Source organism: Schistocerca gregaria, chromosome 7, assembly GCF_023897955.1.
Source record: "Schistocerca gregaria isolate iqSchGreg1 chromosome 7, iqSchGreg1.2, whole genome shotgun sequence".
In the NCBI taxonomy this organism is placed as follows: domain Eukaryota; kingdom Metazoa; phylum Arthropoda; class Insecta; order Orthoptera; family Acrididae; genus Schistocerca; species Schistocerca gregaria.
This window is the reverse complement of record NC_064926.1, coordinates 198,222,975-198,239,723: the sequence shown is the minus strand read 5'-3', so window position 1 is coordinate 198,239,723 and position 16,749 is coordinate 198,222,975. Positions and strand designations below refer to the sequence as shown.

Genomic DNA, 16,749 nt, shown 5'->3' with positions numbered 1-16,749 from the left:
AACAATGGTAAATATTATACGAGGGTAAGTCAAATGAAAACCTTAAATTTGTGCTGTTATCCTGTAAGTTGGTAAGTGTGCTACAAACAGCGTGCAGAATGGCCTGTAGGTGGCAGCATAGTGCAGATGCACACATACCGTCACCGTATCAGTATAAAGATGGCCGCCCCATTTGCAACTTACACCAGGGAAGAACTGTGTTCTGTTATTCAGTTTTTGCTTAGTGAAGGTGTGAAACCTTCATCGACGAATGAAGGTTCAGTACAGTGATGCATGTTTGTCACAGCAGCAAGTCTACGAATGGAATAGGAGGTTCACAAATGGTGTGACTTCAGTGGAAGATGCTCCTCGTCCAGGTCAGGCACAACGAACTGTGACTCCACAGAAGATTGTAGTAGTTTAAGCCATAGTGAATGAAAACTGCCGAGTGACACTGAATGACATTGCAGCATGTTTACAGACTAGTCAGGGGTCACAGCACACCACACTGTGCATGATGTGCACCTGTTTCACACAGTGTCTGCAAGATGGGTGCCATGACAGTTGACTCCTGAAATGAGAGAATGATGTGTTGATGCTTGTGAAGAACTACTTCGGCGATTTGAACGAGAAGGTGATGGCTTCCTTGCGAGAATCGTTACTGGGGACAAAACCTGGGTTCACTTCCACCAAGTGGAAACGAAGAGAGCAAGCAAAGAATGTTGCCATTCCTCATCACCGAAACCAAAGAAGTTTCGAACACAACCATCACCAGGGAAGATTATGGTGACTCTCTTTTACGACGAAAAAGGTATCATTTTGGAGCATTACATGCCTAGAGGGACCACTGTCACCAGTGCAACATTCACAGATATCGTAAAAAAAAAAATCTGTGGCCTACAATCAAATCAAAGTGACGTAAATTGCTGTCAGTAGGTGTCCTTTTGCAATAGATAATGCAAGGCCCCACACTGCCCATACGACAGTTGCAACAATCACAGACCTGCATTTTGAGTGTCTTCCTCATCCACTATACTCATCACACCTTGCCCCAAGTGATTTCCATATGTTTGGATCCTCAAAGACAAAATGAGAGTTCCATTCTGATGAAAAGATACGCCACGCAGTGCACGAGTGGTTGCGTAGAAAACCAAAAGAATTTTTTTCTAAAGGAATTTATGCAATTTGTAAGCACTGGAGGACTTGCATTGAGCGTGGGGGAGATTATGGTGAAAAGTGATACAGCTTTGTACCACTTCTGCACAATAAATAATATTTTAAAAAATATTTAAGGTTTTCATTTGACTCACCCTCGTAGCTTTAGCAACTGCTGTACAACTTAGGTTTATATAGTTGTCACGCCACTTATGAGAAACTCTTCTCAAGTGCACCTGCGTTTCTGCATTGATTTAAACTCAAGGGAGAAACAAACCTTGCTGAATAGTGCTCAAACAAAGCAGCCTATCTATTTGTTATTGTCAATTGTCTGTGCTTATTGGATACAAACTCACTCTTGGAGACAAGTAATTTTACACGGCAGATCGCTGAATTGGCCCCCATAGAAAGTGGTTGTCATACAATAAGTGTATTTCGGTCAATCATAGCAAAACTTCTGTGCAAAATCATCAATAGTCTGAAAAATAAGACATGCATTCTGAACCATTAATACACACTTTTTTATCCAGCTCACAGTCAACATAAGGCACAACACTGTTCATTTTGCACAACACTTCTACTTGTGTTTTCAGAAAAAATTACAAGTCTCTATAAGTTTTATTACTTTTTACAAGAGCAAAATTAATGTATTTAATGCTTCATGCATTCAGGTTGCTAAGAGTCACCCTGGGGTAGCTCCACACTGTGCACTCCGACTTGACAAAGAAGAGAAAATATATATATATATATATATATATATATATATATATATATATATATATATATATATATATTTGAAGACCTGTAAATGAAGTTCACACAATTTTGACAAAAGAAGCACCTGGTATGTCTTTTCAGTATAACAACAGTATATGCGGACTCTTAGAAGATTTTACATCTATACTCTGCAAACCAAAGAAACACATGGAAAATGATACTTGTCATGGTGCTTCATAACAGAGGTTCTTCCCATTCCATTTGTGCATGGAGCATGGGAAGAATGCTTGCTTAAATGCCTTTGTCCACACAGCAATTAGTCAATCTTGTCTTCACAATTCCTATGTGGGTTTTAATAGAACAGCCCCTTGAGCATCATTTGCATCCCCCAAACAGATTACATTTATTTTATGTTTAGTTAATTGTTTAATCCCTCTCCATGAACCATGGACCTTGCCATGGGTGGGGAAGCCAGCTAGCTCCACAGATAACAAAGAGAATGAAGAAATGTATGAAGAGATAAAACAGATAATTCAGTCAGTGAGGGGAGACAAAAATTTAATAGTCATGGGGGACTCGAATTTGATAAGGAAGAGGAGGAAAAGTAGTAGGTGAATATGGAATGGAGGTAAGGAATGAAAGAGGTAGCCACCTGGTAGAATTTTGCACAGAGCATAACTTAATCATAGATAACACTTGGTTTAAGAATTATGAAAGAAGGTTGTATACGTGGACGAGGCGTAGAGACACTGGAAGGTTTCAGATATATATAAAGGTAAGACAGAGATTTAGGAACCAGATTTTAAATTGTAAGACATTTCCAGGGGCAGATGTGGACTCTGACCACAATTTATTGGTTATGAACTGTAGTAGACTAAAACTGAAGAAACTACAAAAATATAGGAATTTAAGGAGGCAGGACCTGGATAAACTGAAAGAACCAGAGGTTGTAGAGAGTTACAGAGAAATCATTAGGGAACGGTTGACATGAATGGGGGAAAGAAATACAGTAGAAGAAGAATGGGTAGCTAAGAGAGATGAAATAGTGAAGGCGGCAGAGGATCAAGTAAGTAAAAAGATGAGTAGAAATCCTTGGGTAACAGAAGAGATACTGAATTTAACTGATGAAAGGAGAAAATATAAAAATGCAGTAAATGAAGCAGGCAAAAAGGAATACAAACATCTCAAAAATGGTTAAGCAGGGGTGGCTAGAGGACAAATGTAAGGATGTAGAGGCATATATCACTAGGGGTAAGATAGATACTGCCTACAGGAAAATTAGAGAAACCTTTGAAGAAAAGAGAACAACTTCAATGAATATGAAGAGGTCAGATGGAAAACCAGTCCTAAGCAAGGAAGGGAAATCAGAAAGGTGGAAGAAGTATACAGAGGGCCTACACAAGGGCGATGAACTGGAGGGAAAAATTATGGAAATGGAAGAGGACGTAGATGAAGATGAAATGGGAGATATGATACTACGTGAAGAACTTGACAGAGCACTGAAAGATGCGAGTCGAAACAAAGCCCTAAGAGTAGACAACTTTCTGTTAGAACTACTGATAGCCTTGGGAGTATAGTAATTCCAATCCCAAAGAAAGCAGGTGTTGACTATCGGTTTAATAAGTCACGGACGCAAAATACAAACACAAATTCTTTACAGACAAATTGAAAACATGGTAGAAGCTGACCTAGGGGAAGATTAGTTTGGATTCTGTATAAATGTTGGAACACGTGAGGCAATACTGACCCTACAACTCGTCTCAGAAGATAGGTTAAGGAAAGGTAAACCTACGTTTCTAGCATTTGTAGACTTAGAGAAAGTTTTTGACAATGCTGACTGGAAAACTCTCTTTCAGATTCTAAAGCTGGCAGAGATCAAATACAGGGAACGAAAGAATATTAACAATTTGTATAGAAACCAGATGGCAGCTATTAAAAGTCGAGGGACATGCAAGGGAAGCAGTGGTTGGGAAGGGATCGAGACAGGGCTGTAGCCTATCCCTGATGTTATTCAGTCTGAATATTGAGCAAGCAGTATAGGAAATGAAAGAAACGCTTGGAGTAGGAATTAAAATCCACGTAGAAGAAATAAAAATTTTGAGGTTTGCTGATGACATTGTCATTATGTCAGAGACAGCAAAGGACCTGGAAGGGCAAATGAATGGAATGGACAGTATCTTGAGAGGAGGATATAAGATATACATAAACCAAAGCAAAAAGAGGATAATGGAATGTACTCAAATTAAATCAGGTGATGATGACAGAATTAGATTAGGAAATAAGCCACTTAAAGTAGTAGACACGTTTTGCTATTTGGGAAGCAAAAACAACTGATTATGGTCAAAGTAGAGACGATATAAAATGTAGACTGGCTATGGCAAGGAAAGCGTTTCTGAAGGAGAGGAATTTTTTAACACTGAGTATAGATTTAAGTGTCAGGAAGACATTTCTGAAAGTATTTGTGTGGAGTGTGGCCATGTACAGAAGTGAAACGTGGACGATAAATAGTTTGGACAAGAAGAGATTAGAAGCTTTCGAAATGTGGTGCTATAGAAGAATGCTGAAGATTAGATGGATAGATCATGTAACTACTGAGGAGGTACTGAATATAATTGAGAAGAAGAGTAATTTGTGGCACAACTTGAATAGAAGAAGGGATCAGTTGGTAGGACATGTTCCGAGGCAGCAAGGGATCACCAATTTAGTATTTGAAAGCCCCTCAGAGGGTAAAAATCATAGAGGGAGACCAAGAGATGAATACATTAAGCAGATTCAGAAGGATGTAGGTTGCAGTAGGTACTTGGAAATGAAGAAGCTTGCGCAGGATAGGGCAGAATGGAGAGCTGCATCAAACCAGTCTGTGGACTGAAGACAACAACAACAACAACAACAACAACAACAACGGTTTAATGTAGTATGTTACAATGCACCTATACCACTAATTAGTATGTTTGAGGGAACTTAAGTAAAATCTGAGTTTGCTATTGTATTCTGCACTCAGTAACAAGTTAGTGAACGTGCTAAAATATTTTGTTTTAAAAAATTACTAGGTAACTGATCTAAACTTGTTACACCAATGAGTACAGAGCTTGCAGCTTACAAATTTACTTTCGACAAATCGGAAAGCTATTTTTGATAAACATATTATTTGGAATCCATTCACATGGTAGCAACACTTTCCGGTCTTTCTTTCAACTGTAATTAACTAAAATGCAATATGCATTATTATTTTCTGGACCTTTTAAGCTACTTTGGAATTCTTAATGTTTGCATCCACTCAAAATTGTAAAGCATTATTTTTGTTATTTTTCTATGTATGTGAATTAATTTTGTGACACACTTTTAACTGACTTGCTTAAAATTCGTAAATCATGATTGTCAAGGTTTGTTGTAAATCATATACACACCAGCAGTTTGCATACAGCAGGAGGGCAATTTGTTACCAACCTTCAACAGAACAGCATGTAGGACTTTGTTTTATATATTTTTTTTGCGACCAAACATCTTGTGTGTGAATAAAGCAGTTTTATGTAAAATCTGTGCCTGGAATTTATTTCATATACTACACAATGATTTTTGTACAGCAGCACAGCAGAAGAGCTCTGGAGTATGTGCAGCAGCAAAACTACACCTCAACAATGAAGATCTACAAGTGATGTAAATTTCACGAATGTTTTTGGCGACATTTCATCTCTAAAATAGTGAACAGAACTTTCAACTTTTGTAAGTGTGCAAATATTTAAACTATAAGCAATCCACATTATACATTTCCCAAACCACACTAATCTCTTTGCCATCCGCAGTTCCATTTCAGAGTGACATGTAGGGGGGTTGTAGAATATTCTGGTTTCTTCAATCAAAACTGGTTTTTGAAACTTTGCACTCACATATTTTTTTAATTTGCTGGTTTTTGGGACATGCCTATACAGCCATCTCAATAGTGGAATGTTAATTATTATGATACGAATGTGGGACAACACAACGTCCAGATCCCGAGCAGAGAAATCTCTGACCCAACCTGGAATCAAGCCTGGGCCCCTTCAGTTACCAATCCCCCGCACTGACCATGCAGCTACCGTGGCAGACCATATATGTTTCCACAGGATAGTTAGAACCTTTCTTCAGATGTCTGCCAATTCAGGTTTTTCAGAATTTCATTGATGCTTGTTGGGTGCCAAACAAACCTGTGGCCATTCGTGGTGCCCTTCTTTATATTTCATCAATATCCCCTTTTAGTCCTTTGGATGCCACTGAACTGAAGTCTGCTATCATAGGGTTGGGTTATTTTGGGAAGGAGACCAGACAGCAAGGTCATCGGTCTCATCAAATTAGGGAAGGACGGGGAGGTAAGTCGGCCGTGCCCTTTGAATGGAACCATCTCAGCATTTGCCTGGAGCAATTTAGGGAAATCATGGAAAATCTCGATGGCCAGATGCAGGATTCAACCGTCGTCCTCCCGAATGCGAGTCCAGTGTCTAACCACTGTGCCACCTCGCTCGGTGCTATTAGAATTGCTTAGAATTGAATCTACGTGGTCATTACATTTCATATCCCTACAAACTGTTATCCCGACTCATTTGTAGGGGTCCACAGATTGCAAATGTGACTCATTGATTTTGTATTTATAGGAATCGTATATTTTTCTTTCTTTTGTGAAAAGCATAATTTTAGATTATTATACATTAAAAGCAAGCTGGCAATCTTCACACTATTTTGAAATCCGACCAAGGTCTGGCTGCATTCACACTGTCTACACAATCATTCAGTATGAACAGCAAGGGTCTTGACACAGTACCCTAGGGCACGCTTAACTTACTTCTACAGCTGATGATGAATCTCCACCCAAGACAACATACTATATCCTCCCTATCACGGGAGCCTCAATCCAGTGACAGACTTCACTTAATATCCCACACAATGATACGCCTGACAATAAGGGCAAATGTGGAGGAGAGTCAAAGGCCTATCAGGAGCCAAGAGATACTGCTTCAGTCTGACTTGCCTTGATCCACGGTATTCAGGATGTCATGTGAGAAAAGTGCAAGTTGTGTTTCACACCACATATGTTTCCAGACTGTGCTGATTGGCATAAAGGTCATTCTGTTCAATATACTCAATTTTGTATGAGCTCAGAATATGTTCTAAGATTCTATAAAAGATGGTTGTCAATGGCATTGGACAGTTGTTTTGTGAACCCTTTTCCTGTTGGATGCTAGTAATCGGTACTGACCCATCTCGAACTGCTATCAACTTCAAATAGCAGACAACGCTGTGTTTAATTAATCTAACATGTTGATAAATGTGATTAGAAAGTCAATTACACATATATTTCTGCTCTTGCATGTGTTGATGACCTAAACGGTATTATATGCTAATTCAAGTAGCAGTGGCCAGAAATCCATTTAAAATGGTCTGATGTCTTTTTGTTTCAGTCAGATCAAGTAGTCCTGTTAACCACTTCACCAATAGCCTTCTTAGAGTGCACACACAATACGTATGCACAGCTAACAACTCACAAATTTGAAAAGTATGTAAGATGTAGGGCATACATATTCCACAGCATTATTAAATGATGTTCATTACACAGAATTTGATTACTGTAACAGTTGCACTACATCTTTTAGCCAACTAGACAACTGTATACCAAAGACGAAAACAGCAAGGTTTTTCTCACAGTGCTTCACAGAACAGCATCGAGCTAAAACAACACTGAAGGAAAAAAATACTCACATGGAACAAGACCTACACTCCAGAATCTTGTGATTTGTTTTACCCTTTTCCACTAGCTTCTAACAGAGGAGATACACTGCCTTCTAACAGAGAATATGGTATTATTCATGCAAAAAGTTGAGGCATCTATTAATCAAAATCACCTTCCTTTGATTCACACTTAACTCTGACAAACGTGTTTTGTCCAGAGCTCTTCGGCATGGAAACTTACCAAATACAGTATATAAAAAAAGGCATTTTGAATCTTGCCTCACCTCCCATATGCTCCACCTCAAGTAAATTTCTGCAGAGCATCAAGCAACATTCAAGTGCTTCACATATTATCTAATTACTGCAGATAAACCATAAAGGCAATCAAGTTATGCTAGATAAAGATTACTCACTGATGAGAATAGTACAAGAAAAATGCCACAATTATTTTTGTCCCTCTCACCACAAGGAATTTAGTCACAATACCATACACAATCCTGATGAGAGTATATAACCTCCTCCTCCCCCCCCCCCCCCCCTACACACACTGTTTCGTGTACAATACAGTTCTGAGAGATATCTGCATATGAACAAACAATTTCTTATATGTGAGTGCAGGCTTTCTCGGTGAATTTCATATATGAAGTCTTCCGATTTGTCAGCCGAGTAGCATCATCGTCTCGTAGCAACGTTTCGATGGACTGCATCTCCATCATCTTCAGGCGAATTGTCGGGATATCTGCTGGACCGCTCTCCACTTCCCGCGGCCGGCCAATCACGCGCCCACGGAATCGCCCGATGCGCCTGGATCGGCCGGTGGCAGTGGGGATGCGTCCGGCAGAGATATAAGCCCGCGATCAACAATATCCTGACACTTCGCCTGAAGATGCTGGAGACGCATTCCATCGAAACGTTACTACGAGACGACAACTCTACTCGGCTGACAACCTGTTAAGACTTCATATATAAACAACTTCTTACCTATGGGCAAGCTATTTAACAATATACATAAAACAATTCTGGAGTTACAGAACACATTAATAAATTTCGAGAAACGGAGTGATTCAAATTAGACAGTTACAGGTATTTCATGGTAATCAAAAGTATACTATAAAATGAAAATGAGATAAACATTAACATACATTTTAAAATTCCAATTTACACAGCGTGTAAATGAAATTTGTGTTGTCAAGTTAAAAGCTGCATGAAATGAAGCCAATTAATATGTTGACTGGCTCCAAACCAACAGCAACATTTCTTGGAGACAACCCCAACTCGGGTAATAGTTTTTGTTATTTGAAAGATAATTGTTTTATATTACAATGGTATCCTCCGTATCTGACATATCTGTAAAAGTTCTTTTACTGTTGCCTTTTGAATTCTTTTTATAATTTACAGAAAAAAAAGTTGTTTCAAAAGTGCCAATCAAGAAAAGTTAGATTTTTTTCTGTTGATTAGTACCATTTAGTATTACATTCTCTATAAAGGATAGCTTCCCAGTTGGGCAGATTTTATTATTTTTTCTTTCTTTCAAGGGTAGCCTAATGTATTTCTTCACTGAAGTTGTTTCTTACTAATTTCTTTGTTACAATGTTTATTTCTATCGTCTTTGTTGCAGATATTTCTTACACTTTGTTGTAGTTTCTTGTGAGTTTCCTTATCGTGGTTGTTCATTGCAGGTTTCTGTACTCACTGCTAATTTGTTTACTGAAGAGGCTTCTAAGAATTCTGAGACCATCCAGTCAGTTCTGTATTTTTCATGAGGAATTTGACAGTTGACACAGTTGCAGTGTGTTTTGTGAAAAGTACTGTTTGAAATATCTTCTGACTGAGGTCACAGGAGAGTGAAGTGTGCTGACTATTTGCATATCCATAAAAGAGTGATACATAAGACAAACAAAAAAACATACTTTGTTCAGGTTGGGAATAAGTGTTCTCATTTGAAGGCATTGTTTCAAAGTGAAGATGTTCCCAGTGACGACTTTTTGTGTTCTAATGTTTTGACAGAATAACTATGACAGTACCTGAAAAATGTGAAGCCTCCCATGGTGCAGATCTTGCATCGACAGAAGAAGAATTACATACTCTGAATCAGTCAACTACAGAGGTAGGTGTTGGTCCTGTTAAGAAACTGTGGTCAGTGAAGTCGAGTCACAAGCTCTATGCATCAAGAAAGTGCAGAGAAATTACTAAAGCTATGGATGACATCAAAACTGACCACACTCTTCAAAGCAGAAATTCCATCTTCAGAAGAAAATGAACCAAAGCACTCTTGCATCTCTTGCCACAAATTTTTCACAAATACAAATTCAGCTGTTTAATACTGTGCATCCTGCGAGAAAAGGTGCAAGTTTTAACTATTATTCCAGAGACATTTCCAAAGAAAACAATTTTGAACCACATGCAATCAGTATCAACGTAAATGCTAGACAAAGCAAGAAATGAGGTTTGTAAACGGAGTTTATGGAAGACCAGATCCCTATTATGGTCATCCTGTAGAAGCAGCTCAAGTTCAAATAGTGCAGTCATTTAATCTGGAAGATAAATGAGACTATTCTCGCCACAGTGCCAACAAAAAAGACACTATAACTGTAACAGCTGAAGGTCAAAAAGTTGTGAAAGTGAAGAGGTACATGACTCGCCAGTATTAAAGAAACTTTTGCAATTTATAAGAGCACCTATCCAAATTTACATTAGTAGTCAGTGACATAAAGCGAGAGACTTGTTGGTTTCAAGAATGTGGTAACTCCTGTGGAAAGGAAGGACTGTCTAAAGACACTTGGCCTGGGAGACGTAGCAGAGAAATCTGCAAGAAAACTGTTGCCTTTGACAGTTCATTGATGAACTTGGTAAATGGTCAGTGAAAGCAGTAAAACACCAGCATCTGAAGATATTGCCACAACACATTGCAGAAGTGGAAGTGTGTGTACAGGTTGAAGAACTATGTTTAGTGCTTCACTATGAGTTTGCTGAGAACTGGTCTGTAGTCCTACCACAAGAAGCACAAGGGCATCATTGAAGTAATGACCAGGTTTCAATTCTTACAGGAGTGACGTATTTTCAGAATGTTACAGGAGAGACATATTTTCAGAATGTTACAGGAGAGACATATTTTCAGAACAAGATCACAACTGTTGCAATTATAAGTGAAGACACAGGACATGACTAAGCACACACTTTGCTAGCAATGTGCAAAATCCTTCGTCTTGAAACAGGGGCAGAGAAGATCATCACTTATGATCGTGCTCCTAGTCATTTTAAAAACCATTAGCAGCTGTATGAATTGAGTAAGTTGCTTGTGCCAACTGACCAGGTAGATAGTGCTACTGGTCATGGGAAGGGGTCTTGTAATGGTGTAGGAGGCCTAGTGAAGCACCATACTACAAAACAATCTTTCCAAACTAAATACTGCTGCAATTCAGAATGCTGACAATTATACGAGTCATTAAATATTACACATCCACAGCCCTCATTCTTTGGTCCAAAGATGAAATTGAAGTATTCCGTGGGCAGAAAAAAGAAGAATGGTCCAAACAAACTACTCATGTGAAGGGAATTCAGAAGACCCATTTTGGGACTCAAAGTGATGGGGGAACTCATATTGTATGAACTTTAAAGAACAAGAAAGAAGAAATTTTGTTCATTAAGCCAACACCTCAGAAATAGCACGATAATATTCCGATTCACAATCTGAGGAGGATGTTTGTGACATGTTATGACTGTGAGTGGCAAATTGCAGAGTTTATAGACACCAGTTATGAGTTAAAGGAAATTGCAGTAAACTTTATTCTACCACATGGACCAGCTGCTGGTTATAGGTTTCCAACTGAAGGACAGCAACAACACCATCAGTACTCACTTCCTGTTCACAATGTTGTGAAGAGTCTAAGTGCTCCATTTCCTATTGGTTCAAGAGGAAGGCATTGCTCTATATCAAAGGAAGTAGTGGAACACATTTTTAGTTCATTGACTGGCTAATTCAAATACAAAACAGATTGCACAGAAATTGTATAAATTGAAACCTTTAAGTCTTTTGGACCTTTCACACACACTTTGGAACCATTTAAAATGCTTCAAAAATGAGTCTCGTACTCAACTTTCAAAACTATAATTATGTTAAATAAGGCTAGGTTTTGTTTTTAATGAGCCTGTCATGTGATAATGTGGTAATAAAACATGTTTTATGTATGGCAAAAATTTCAAAAGTCCATAAATTATAAAGGGAGTTCAGAATGTCGTAGTAAAAGAACTTTGACAGGTAAGTCCAAATGGAGGATTTCTTTGTACTCATAAAGCAATTATCTTTCAAATAAAAAAATCCAACAAAATATCTAAAACTGCTCAAGAGATACAGCATTTTAAAATTTTTTCCCAAATTCGCATCTTCAAAACAGTATGCACAGTGTCATCTTTGGAGGGCTGTATCTTGGAGCAGATTTTTTTTTTTTTTTTTTGAGAAAAAAAAAAGTGTGTTCCTTACTTAGTCCTTCATGTTAACAAATGCAACATTCAGTAACATCCGAGACTAGGAAGGTAAGATTTTTTCCTAGCCTGTCTGAATTGATATGGACTATGCAACAACACTTTTGTAAATGTTCCATTCGACATGTAAGCCTAATTGAACTACATAAAAAAATTTAAATACTCTGTCAAAACGAAACAATTTGGCACCTACAGTAAGATGACTTGTGAATACACTTAAACGTCACGTACAGAACACTCAATTTGCATCAAACCATTTACATGTTCAGAAAATTAACATTTGTGTCCAGCATTGAGCAGTACAACTCCTTAACATGTTGCACACAAATACTATTTAACAAGATGTCAAGTGACAGTCTGGTTGACCACTCATATCTTATAAAATTCATCATCTGACCTATGGTCACATGTGAATTGGATGTGTAAATATAGTTCAAGTACCATTCCACAATACATTTTTCAAGAAACCCATTCCTGCACATTCCTTGAGTGTTCACATGATTTGTGAAACTAGCTTTTTTGTTGTATATCACAAAAATCATACAATCTGCCGGAACTATCAGCAGTGACAATTCCAGAAGATGCTCATAATTAGCACTTATCACTGAATCTGCCCATCAGTAGAATTGTTAGTAACATGGGCATCAAATTGACACAAGTATGAAAATAAACATGTGAAGCAATCACTCTGTGGCACACTAAAGAACTATCAACCAGTATGTGGCAGGAAGATCCCTGACAACAAGCAAAACCTTACATAAGCCAAGTTATAGGTAATAAGTTGGGGGGAGGGGGGGGGGGAATCTGCAAACATAATTTTGATTTGTGAAACTAGCTTTTTTGTTGTATATCACAAAAATCATACAATCTGCCGGAACTATCAGCAGTGACAATTCCAGAAGATGCTCATAATTAGCACTTATCACTGAATCTGCCCATCAGTAGAATTGTTAGTAACATGGGCATCAAATTGACACAAGTATGAAAATAAACATGTGAAGCAATCACTCTGTGGCACACTAAAGAACTATCAACCAGTATGTGGCAGAAAGATCCCTGACAACAAGCAAAACCTTACATAAGCCAAGTTATAGGTAATGAGTTGGGGGGAGGGGGGGATTTGCAAACATAATTTTGAAAGAAGCACTGCGCTTTTTGATATATGTACTGGTAATCATTTATAGAAATATTCTTTGTGGAATTGCTTTTTCCTTGTGTTACTGGAGGATGTAAACAGGGCCTCAGCAGTGTCCGAAAATGTGGACCAATAATAGTCATTAGGAAATACTGTGCAGTAAACAAACAGTTCAAAAATCTGGAGTTGTCCTGAGAGTTCGAGGCATTGTTGTCACGAACAGGGTTGAAACAACACTAGCTGGGAATGATAGCAATTAGCATTGCGTAGAAGATACGCATAACATCCTCTCGCATTTCAATGCATATACTGGACGTAAACAGTAGTCCTCGCTACCACAAACACATTTGCACCTTTCACGTTCGCTGGCTTCGCCAAGTCCCAACCAAATGGTCACCTTCCTACCTAACCTAGATCTCCAGCTGCACAACAGATTAGTCTGTCGCAACAATCAATCTTACGAGTGGTGGGGAGGAGGCGGGGGGCAATACGTAACTTTAAACCAGCATTGTATTCTGTCACGACAATTCATACAGTTTGCCTGTATACAACCAATCATTGCACGTCACATCAAAGTCTACAACTGACTTAAAAACCACAAAGGCTACGCTTCCTTCATAATATCTGATTATAAAACGAAAAATGCTGAAGCGATTTATTTTCATGAAAGTTAAATTTGACAAGGCCCAACTTGGATAAAACAGCATTGAATTTTGTTTACCTGTAAATGATTGCATTACAGAATACAGGGCTGTGGGGTTCCAGCGGTGGCAGCATTGAAACCTGCCGAAAAGGAATGTTATTCTGTAACTGGTGTTATATATCACATCATTGATTGTGGTATACAAAAAATGTAAATCACAAAAAGATATTTACGGCTTTCATATTCACAATATATGTTGAAAACGTACAATCATCACGTCGATGGCTTCCGAATGCCGCATTTATATTGAACAAAACATCATATCCTTCGCACAAGTAGCACTCTAACAGAACGTCAAAACATTACATTTGCGCTATACACACGTACAAATGAACCAGAACCAATTTTGATATGTCTGGCTTAACATTACATATATTCATCACACAGCTTACAAACTAAAAAATTCTGTCGCCATCTTGGCAGATGTATTTCCGTTCTTAACAGCAGGCGTGACGTTGGAAGCGCAACTTTCAAAAGGGGAAAACAATACACCCCAAGGAAAAATACGTACGCCGCTAACGACTTAAAAGTCATTTCCCTTAACGTTTGCTCCAACAGCCGTCAAGTTTTCTAAAGCCCTGTAAATGACATGTTACAATATCTGAAACAACTTGTATAATAATGATATTACATATTCTTTCAATCCTTCGAGACGGCAATATAATAAGTCTTTTGCGCTGTAGTGCTATTGCTGAATATTTATTTTGTTTTGATCTTGTGACAGCGCATACGATTATAAGGCAAGTCAATTGTAATTACGCTGGAGTTCCACTACATGGGATAGATATATGGGGTAATTATCCCACAGAAGGCACTTAGAATTATGGGAAATATGTGCCAGGAAAACCTTAGAAATTTGTTCAAACAATTTAAGATACCGTACCAATTGTTGATCTCTGTATGTACTTGAGATAATCATTACGGCAGTCAAAGGTAAAAGAACACTTAATAAAGAAACACACGATCACAACACTTGAGGCAGAGACAAACCCCACAATCTCTCTCATAGAACCACATTTTATGAAAAAAGCCCTCACTGTGCAGGCATAAAACTACTGAATTGAATCCATCCTGCCTCCAAATCGCCCATTACAGGACTAAAAATAGAAATTAAAATTATGGCTCCTCAACAATTATGTTTATTCAGTAGATGAGTCTTTAGATTTAGTACACTTGTATGATGGAAAACACCATTTTCTAAAAAATATGAATCTTAGACTGAGTCACAAATTCTAAATATGTGAATCTCAGACCTGAAGACCGTGTCATAAACCGTAAATTTCTTAATCTATGTACTGCAATAGCAATACATTATGTCACGTTGTTCTCCAGACTAAATTTAGAAAAAAATGTGTAGATAATAATACCAGTCTATAATGTGTAACTTAAGTAAGCAGGGCTCTGACTTACACAGAAGACAGGAAAGAAATTGTAATCAGTTCATGCTGGATCAAAATAAATAAATATATACATAACAGTAATATTGCTAGACACACAGCAATTGCGTCGTTACAGTTCGGACTGAATGAGAAAAAGATTCTTCAAACACAATACATTACCATAATAAGAAATTGTTGTTATTGAACTTGAAATAAACACGCAGTTACGGTATGAAAGTGAACATAAATGCTTTTATTGCCGACGCACAAAACGAATGTAACACGAGGGTAGGCAAAACACAACCATGTTAAAAGGAACGTCTATAAAAGCGTCCATAGCAACTGCGGCAAAGATAAATATGTAACAGAGGCATAGATTCTAAATTATACAAAGCGATGTCTCTCAGTACTTCATTCTCGGTGTCCAAATTCTTGTGTTAGTTGCTGATGTATGGTTCTTAGCAGTGGCTTTGTCATCATATCTGCAAGCATTCCATTTGTGGAAATTTGCTCCACTATGATTTCTCCTGTATCTACCTTTTCCCTGATGAAATGATGCCTGGTGTCAATGTGTTTAGTGCGACCTTTATATCCACTTGCCTTTGACAGATCAATTGCATCTTTGTTGACATAAAACAGTCTCATCGGGCACTCTTTAGGAAAGGGTATATCTCTCTTTGCAGACGTTGCAGCCAAAGTGCTTCCTGGCATACCGAAGTTAAAGCCGTATATTCTGCTTCTGTCGTCGAGAGAGCTACTGCTGGTTGTTTTTTACTATTCTATGAAACTGCTTCACCTTGCAACATAAATAAAAAACCAATGGTTGATTTTGTATCTCCTATGTCCCCATCCCAGTCAGCATCTGTGTAACCTGTGATGTCACGATGTTCTTTGGAAAATTGTAGCTTGAAGTCTTTAGTTCCATTTAAATATCTTAGCATTCGCTTTACAGCTTGCCGGTGGGATATTCCAGGGTTATTACTAAACCGACTCACAACACAAATCGCGTACACTAGATCTGGTCTAACACCTAATTGTACATGCATTAAGCTACCTACGGCTTCTTTACATGGGACTTTTGTCATGGCATCTCTTTCTCTCTCTGTTTTTGGGCTCATTTCATGACTTAATACTTCGTTATTGTCAAGTGGAGTGGAAACTGTATTACATGTTATACTTTCGTAAATGTGATTTATATAATGACTCCGATACAACCATAAAAGTCCAAGCTTCCGATCTCTCTGTCACTCGGATCCCTAGACAACTGGATACATCTCCAAGGTCCTTTAGTTTAAGTTGTTCCTTTAGTTGTTCTTTAAATGCAATTTTCTGTTGAATATTGTTACAAAATATCAGCATGTCATCTACGTAAACAGCTACAATTAATATATCACTTCCTCGGTTTCTGTGATAAATACACTCCTGGAAATTGAAATAAGAACACCGTGAATTCATTGTCCCAGGAAGGGGAAACTTTATTGACACATTCCTGGGGTCAG

At 38.1% G+C, this 16,749-nt stretch overlaps 1 protein-coding gene across 6 annotated transcripts in view; it reads right to left on the bottom strand.

The window, feature by feature from the left end:
• LOC126281258 (zinc finger protein 572-like) overlaps positions 1-15,605 on the bottom strand; it is a 65,569-nt gene extending 49,964 nt beyond the window's left edge. For 2 of the 6 annotated variants that reach the window (XR_007551234.1, XM_049980057.1), the window contains exons 1-2: positions 14,080-14,304; positions 13,890-13,951 (exon numbers count right to left, since the gene is read on the bottom strand). Coding sequence is in view for 3 of the 6 variants with exons in the window: in XM_049980057.1 (XP_049836014.1) it covers positions 13,890-13,905 (16 nt within the window). In the remaining 3 variants the exon portion in view is untranslated. Of the gene's footprint in view, positions 1-13,889; positions 13,952-14,044; positions 14,311-15,430 lie in introns of those variants that run through there. The other 4 variants (XR_007551235.1, XR_007551236.1, XM_049980058.1 and 1 more) reach the window with 4 other exon arrangements.
• Positions 15,606-16,749: the final 1,144 nt, after the last annotated feature.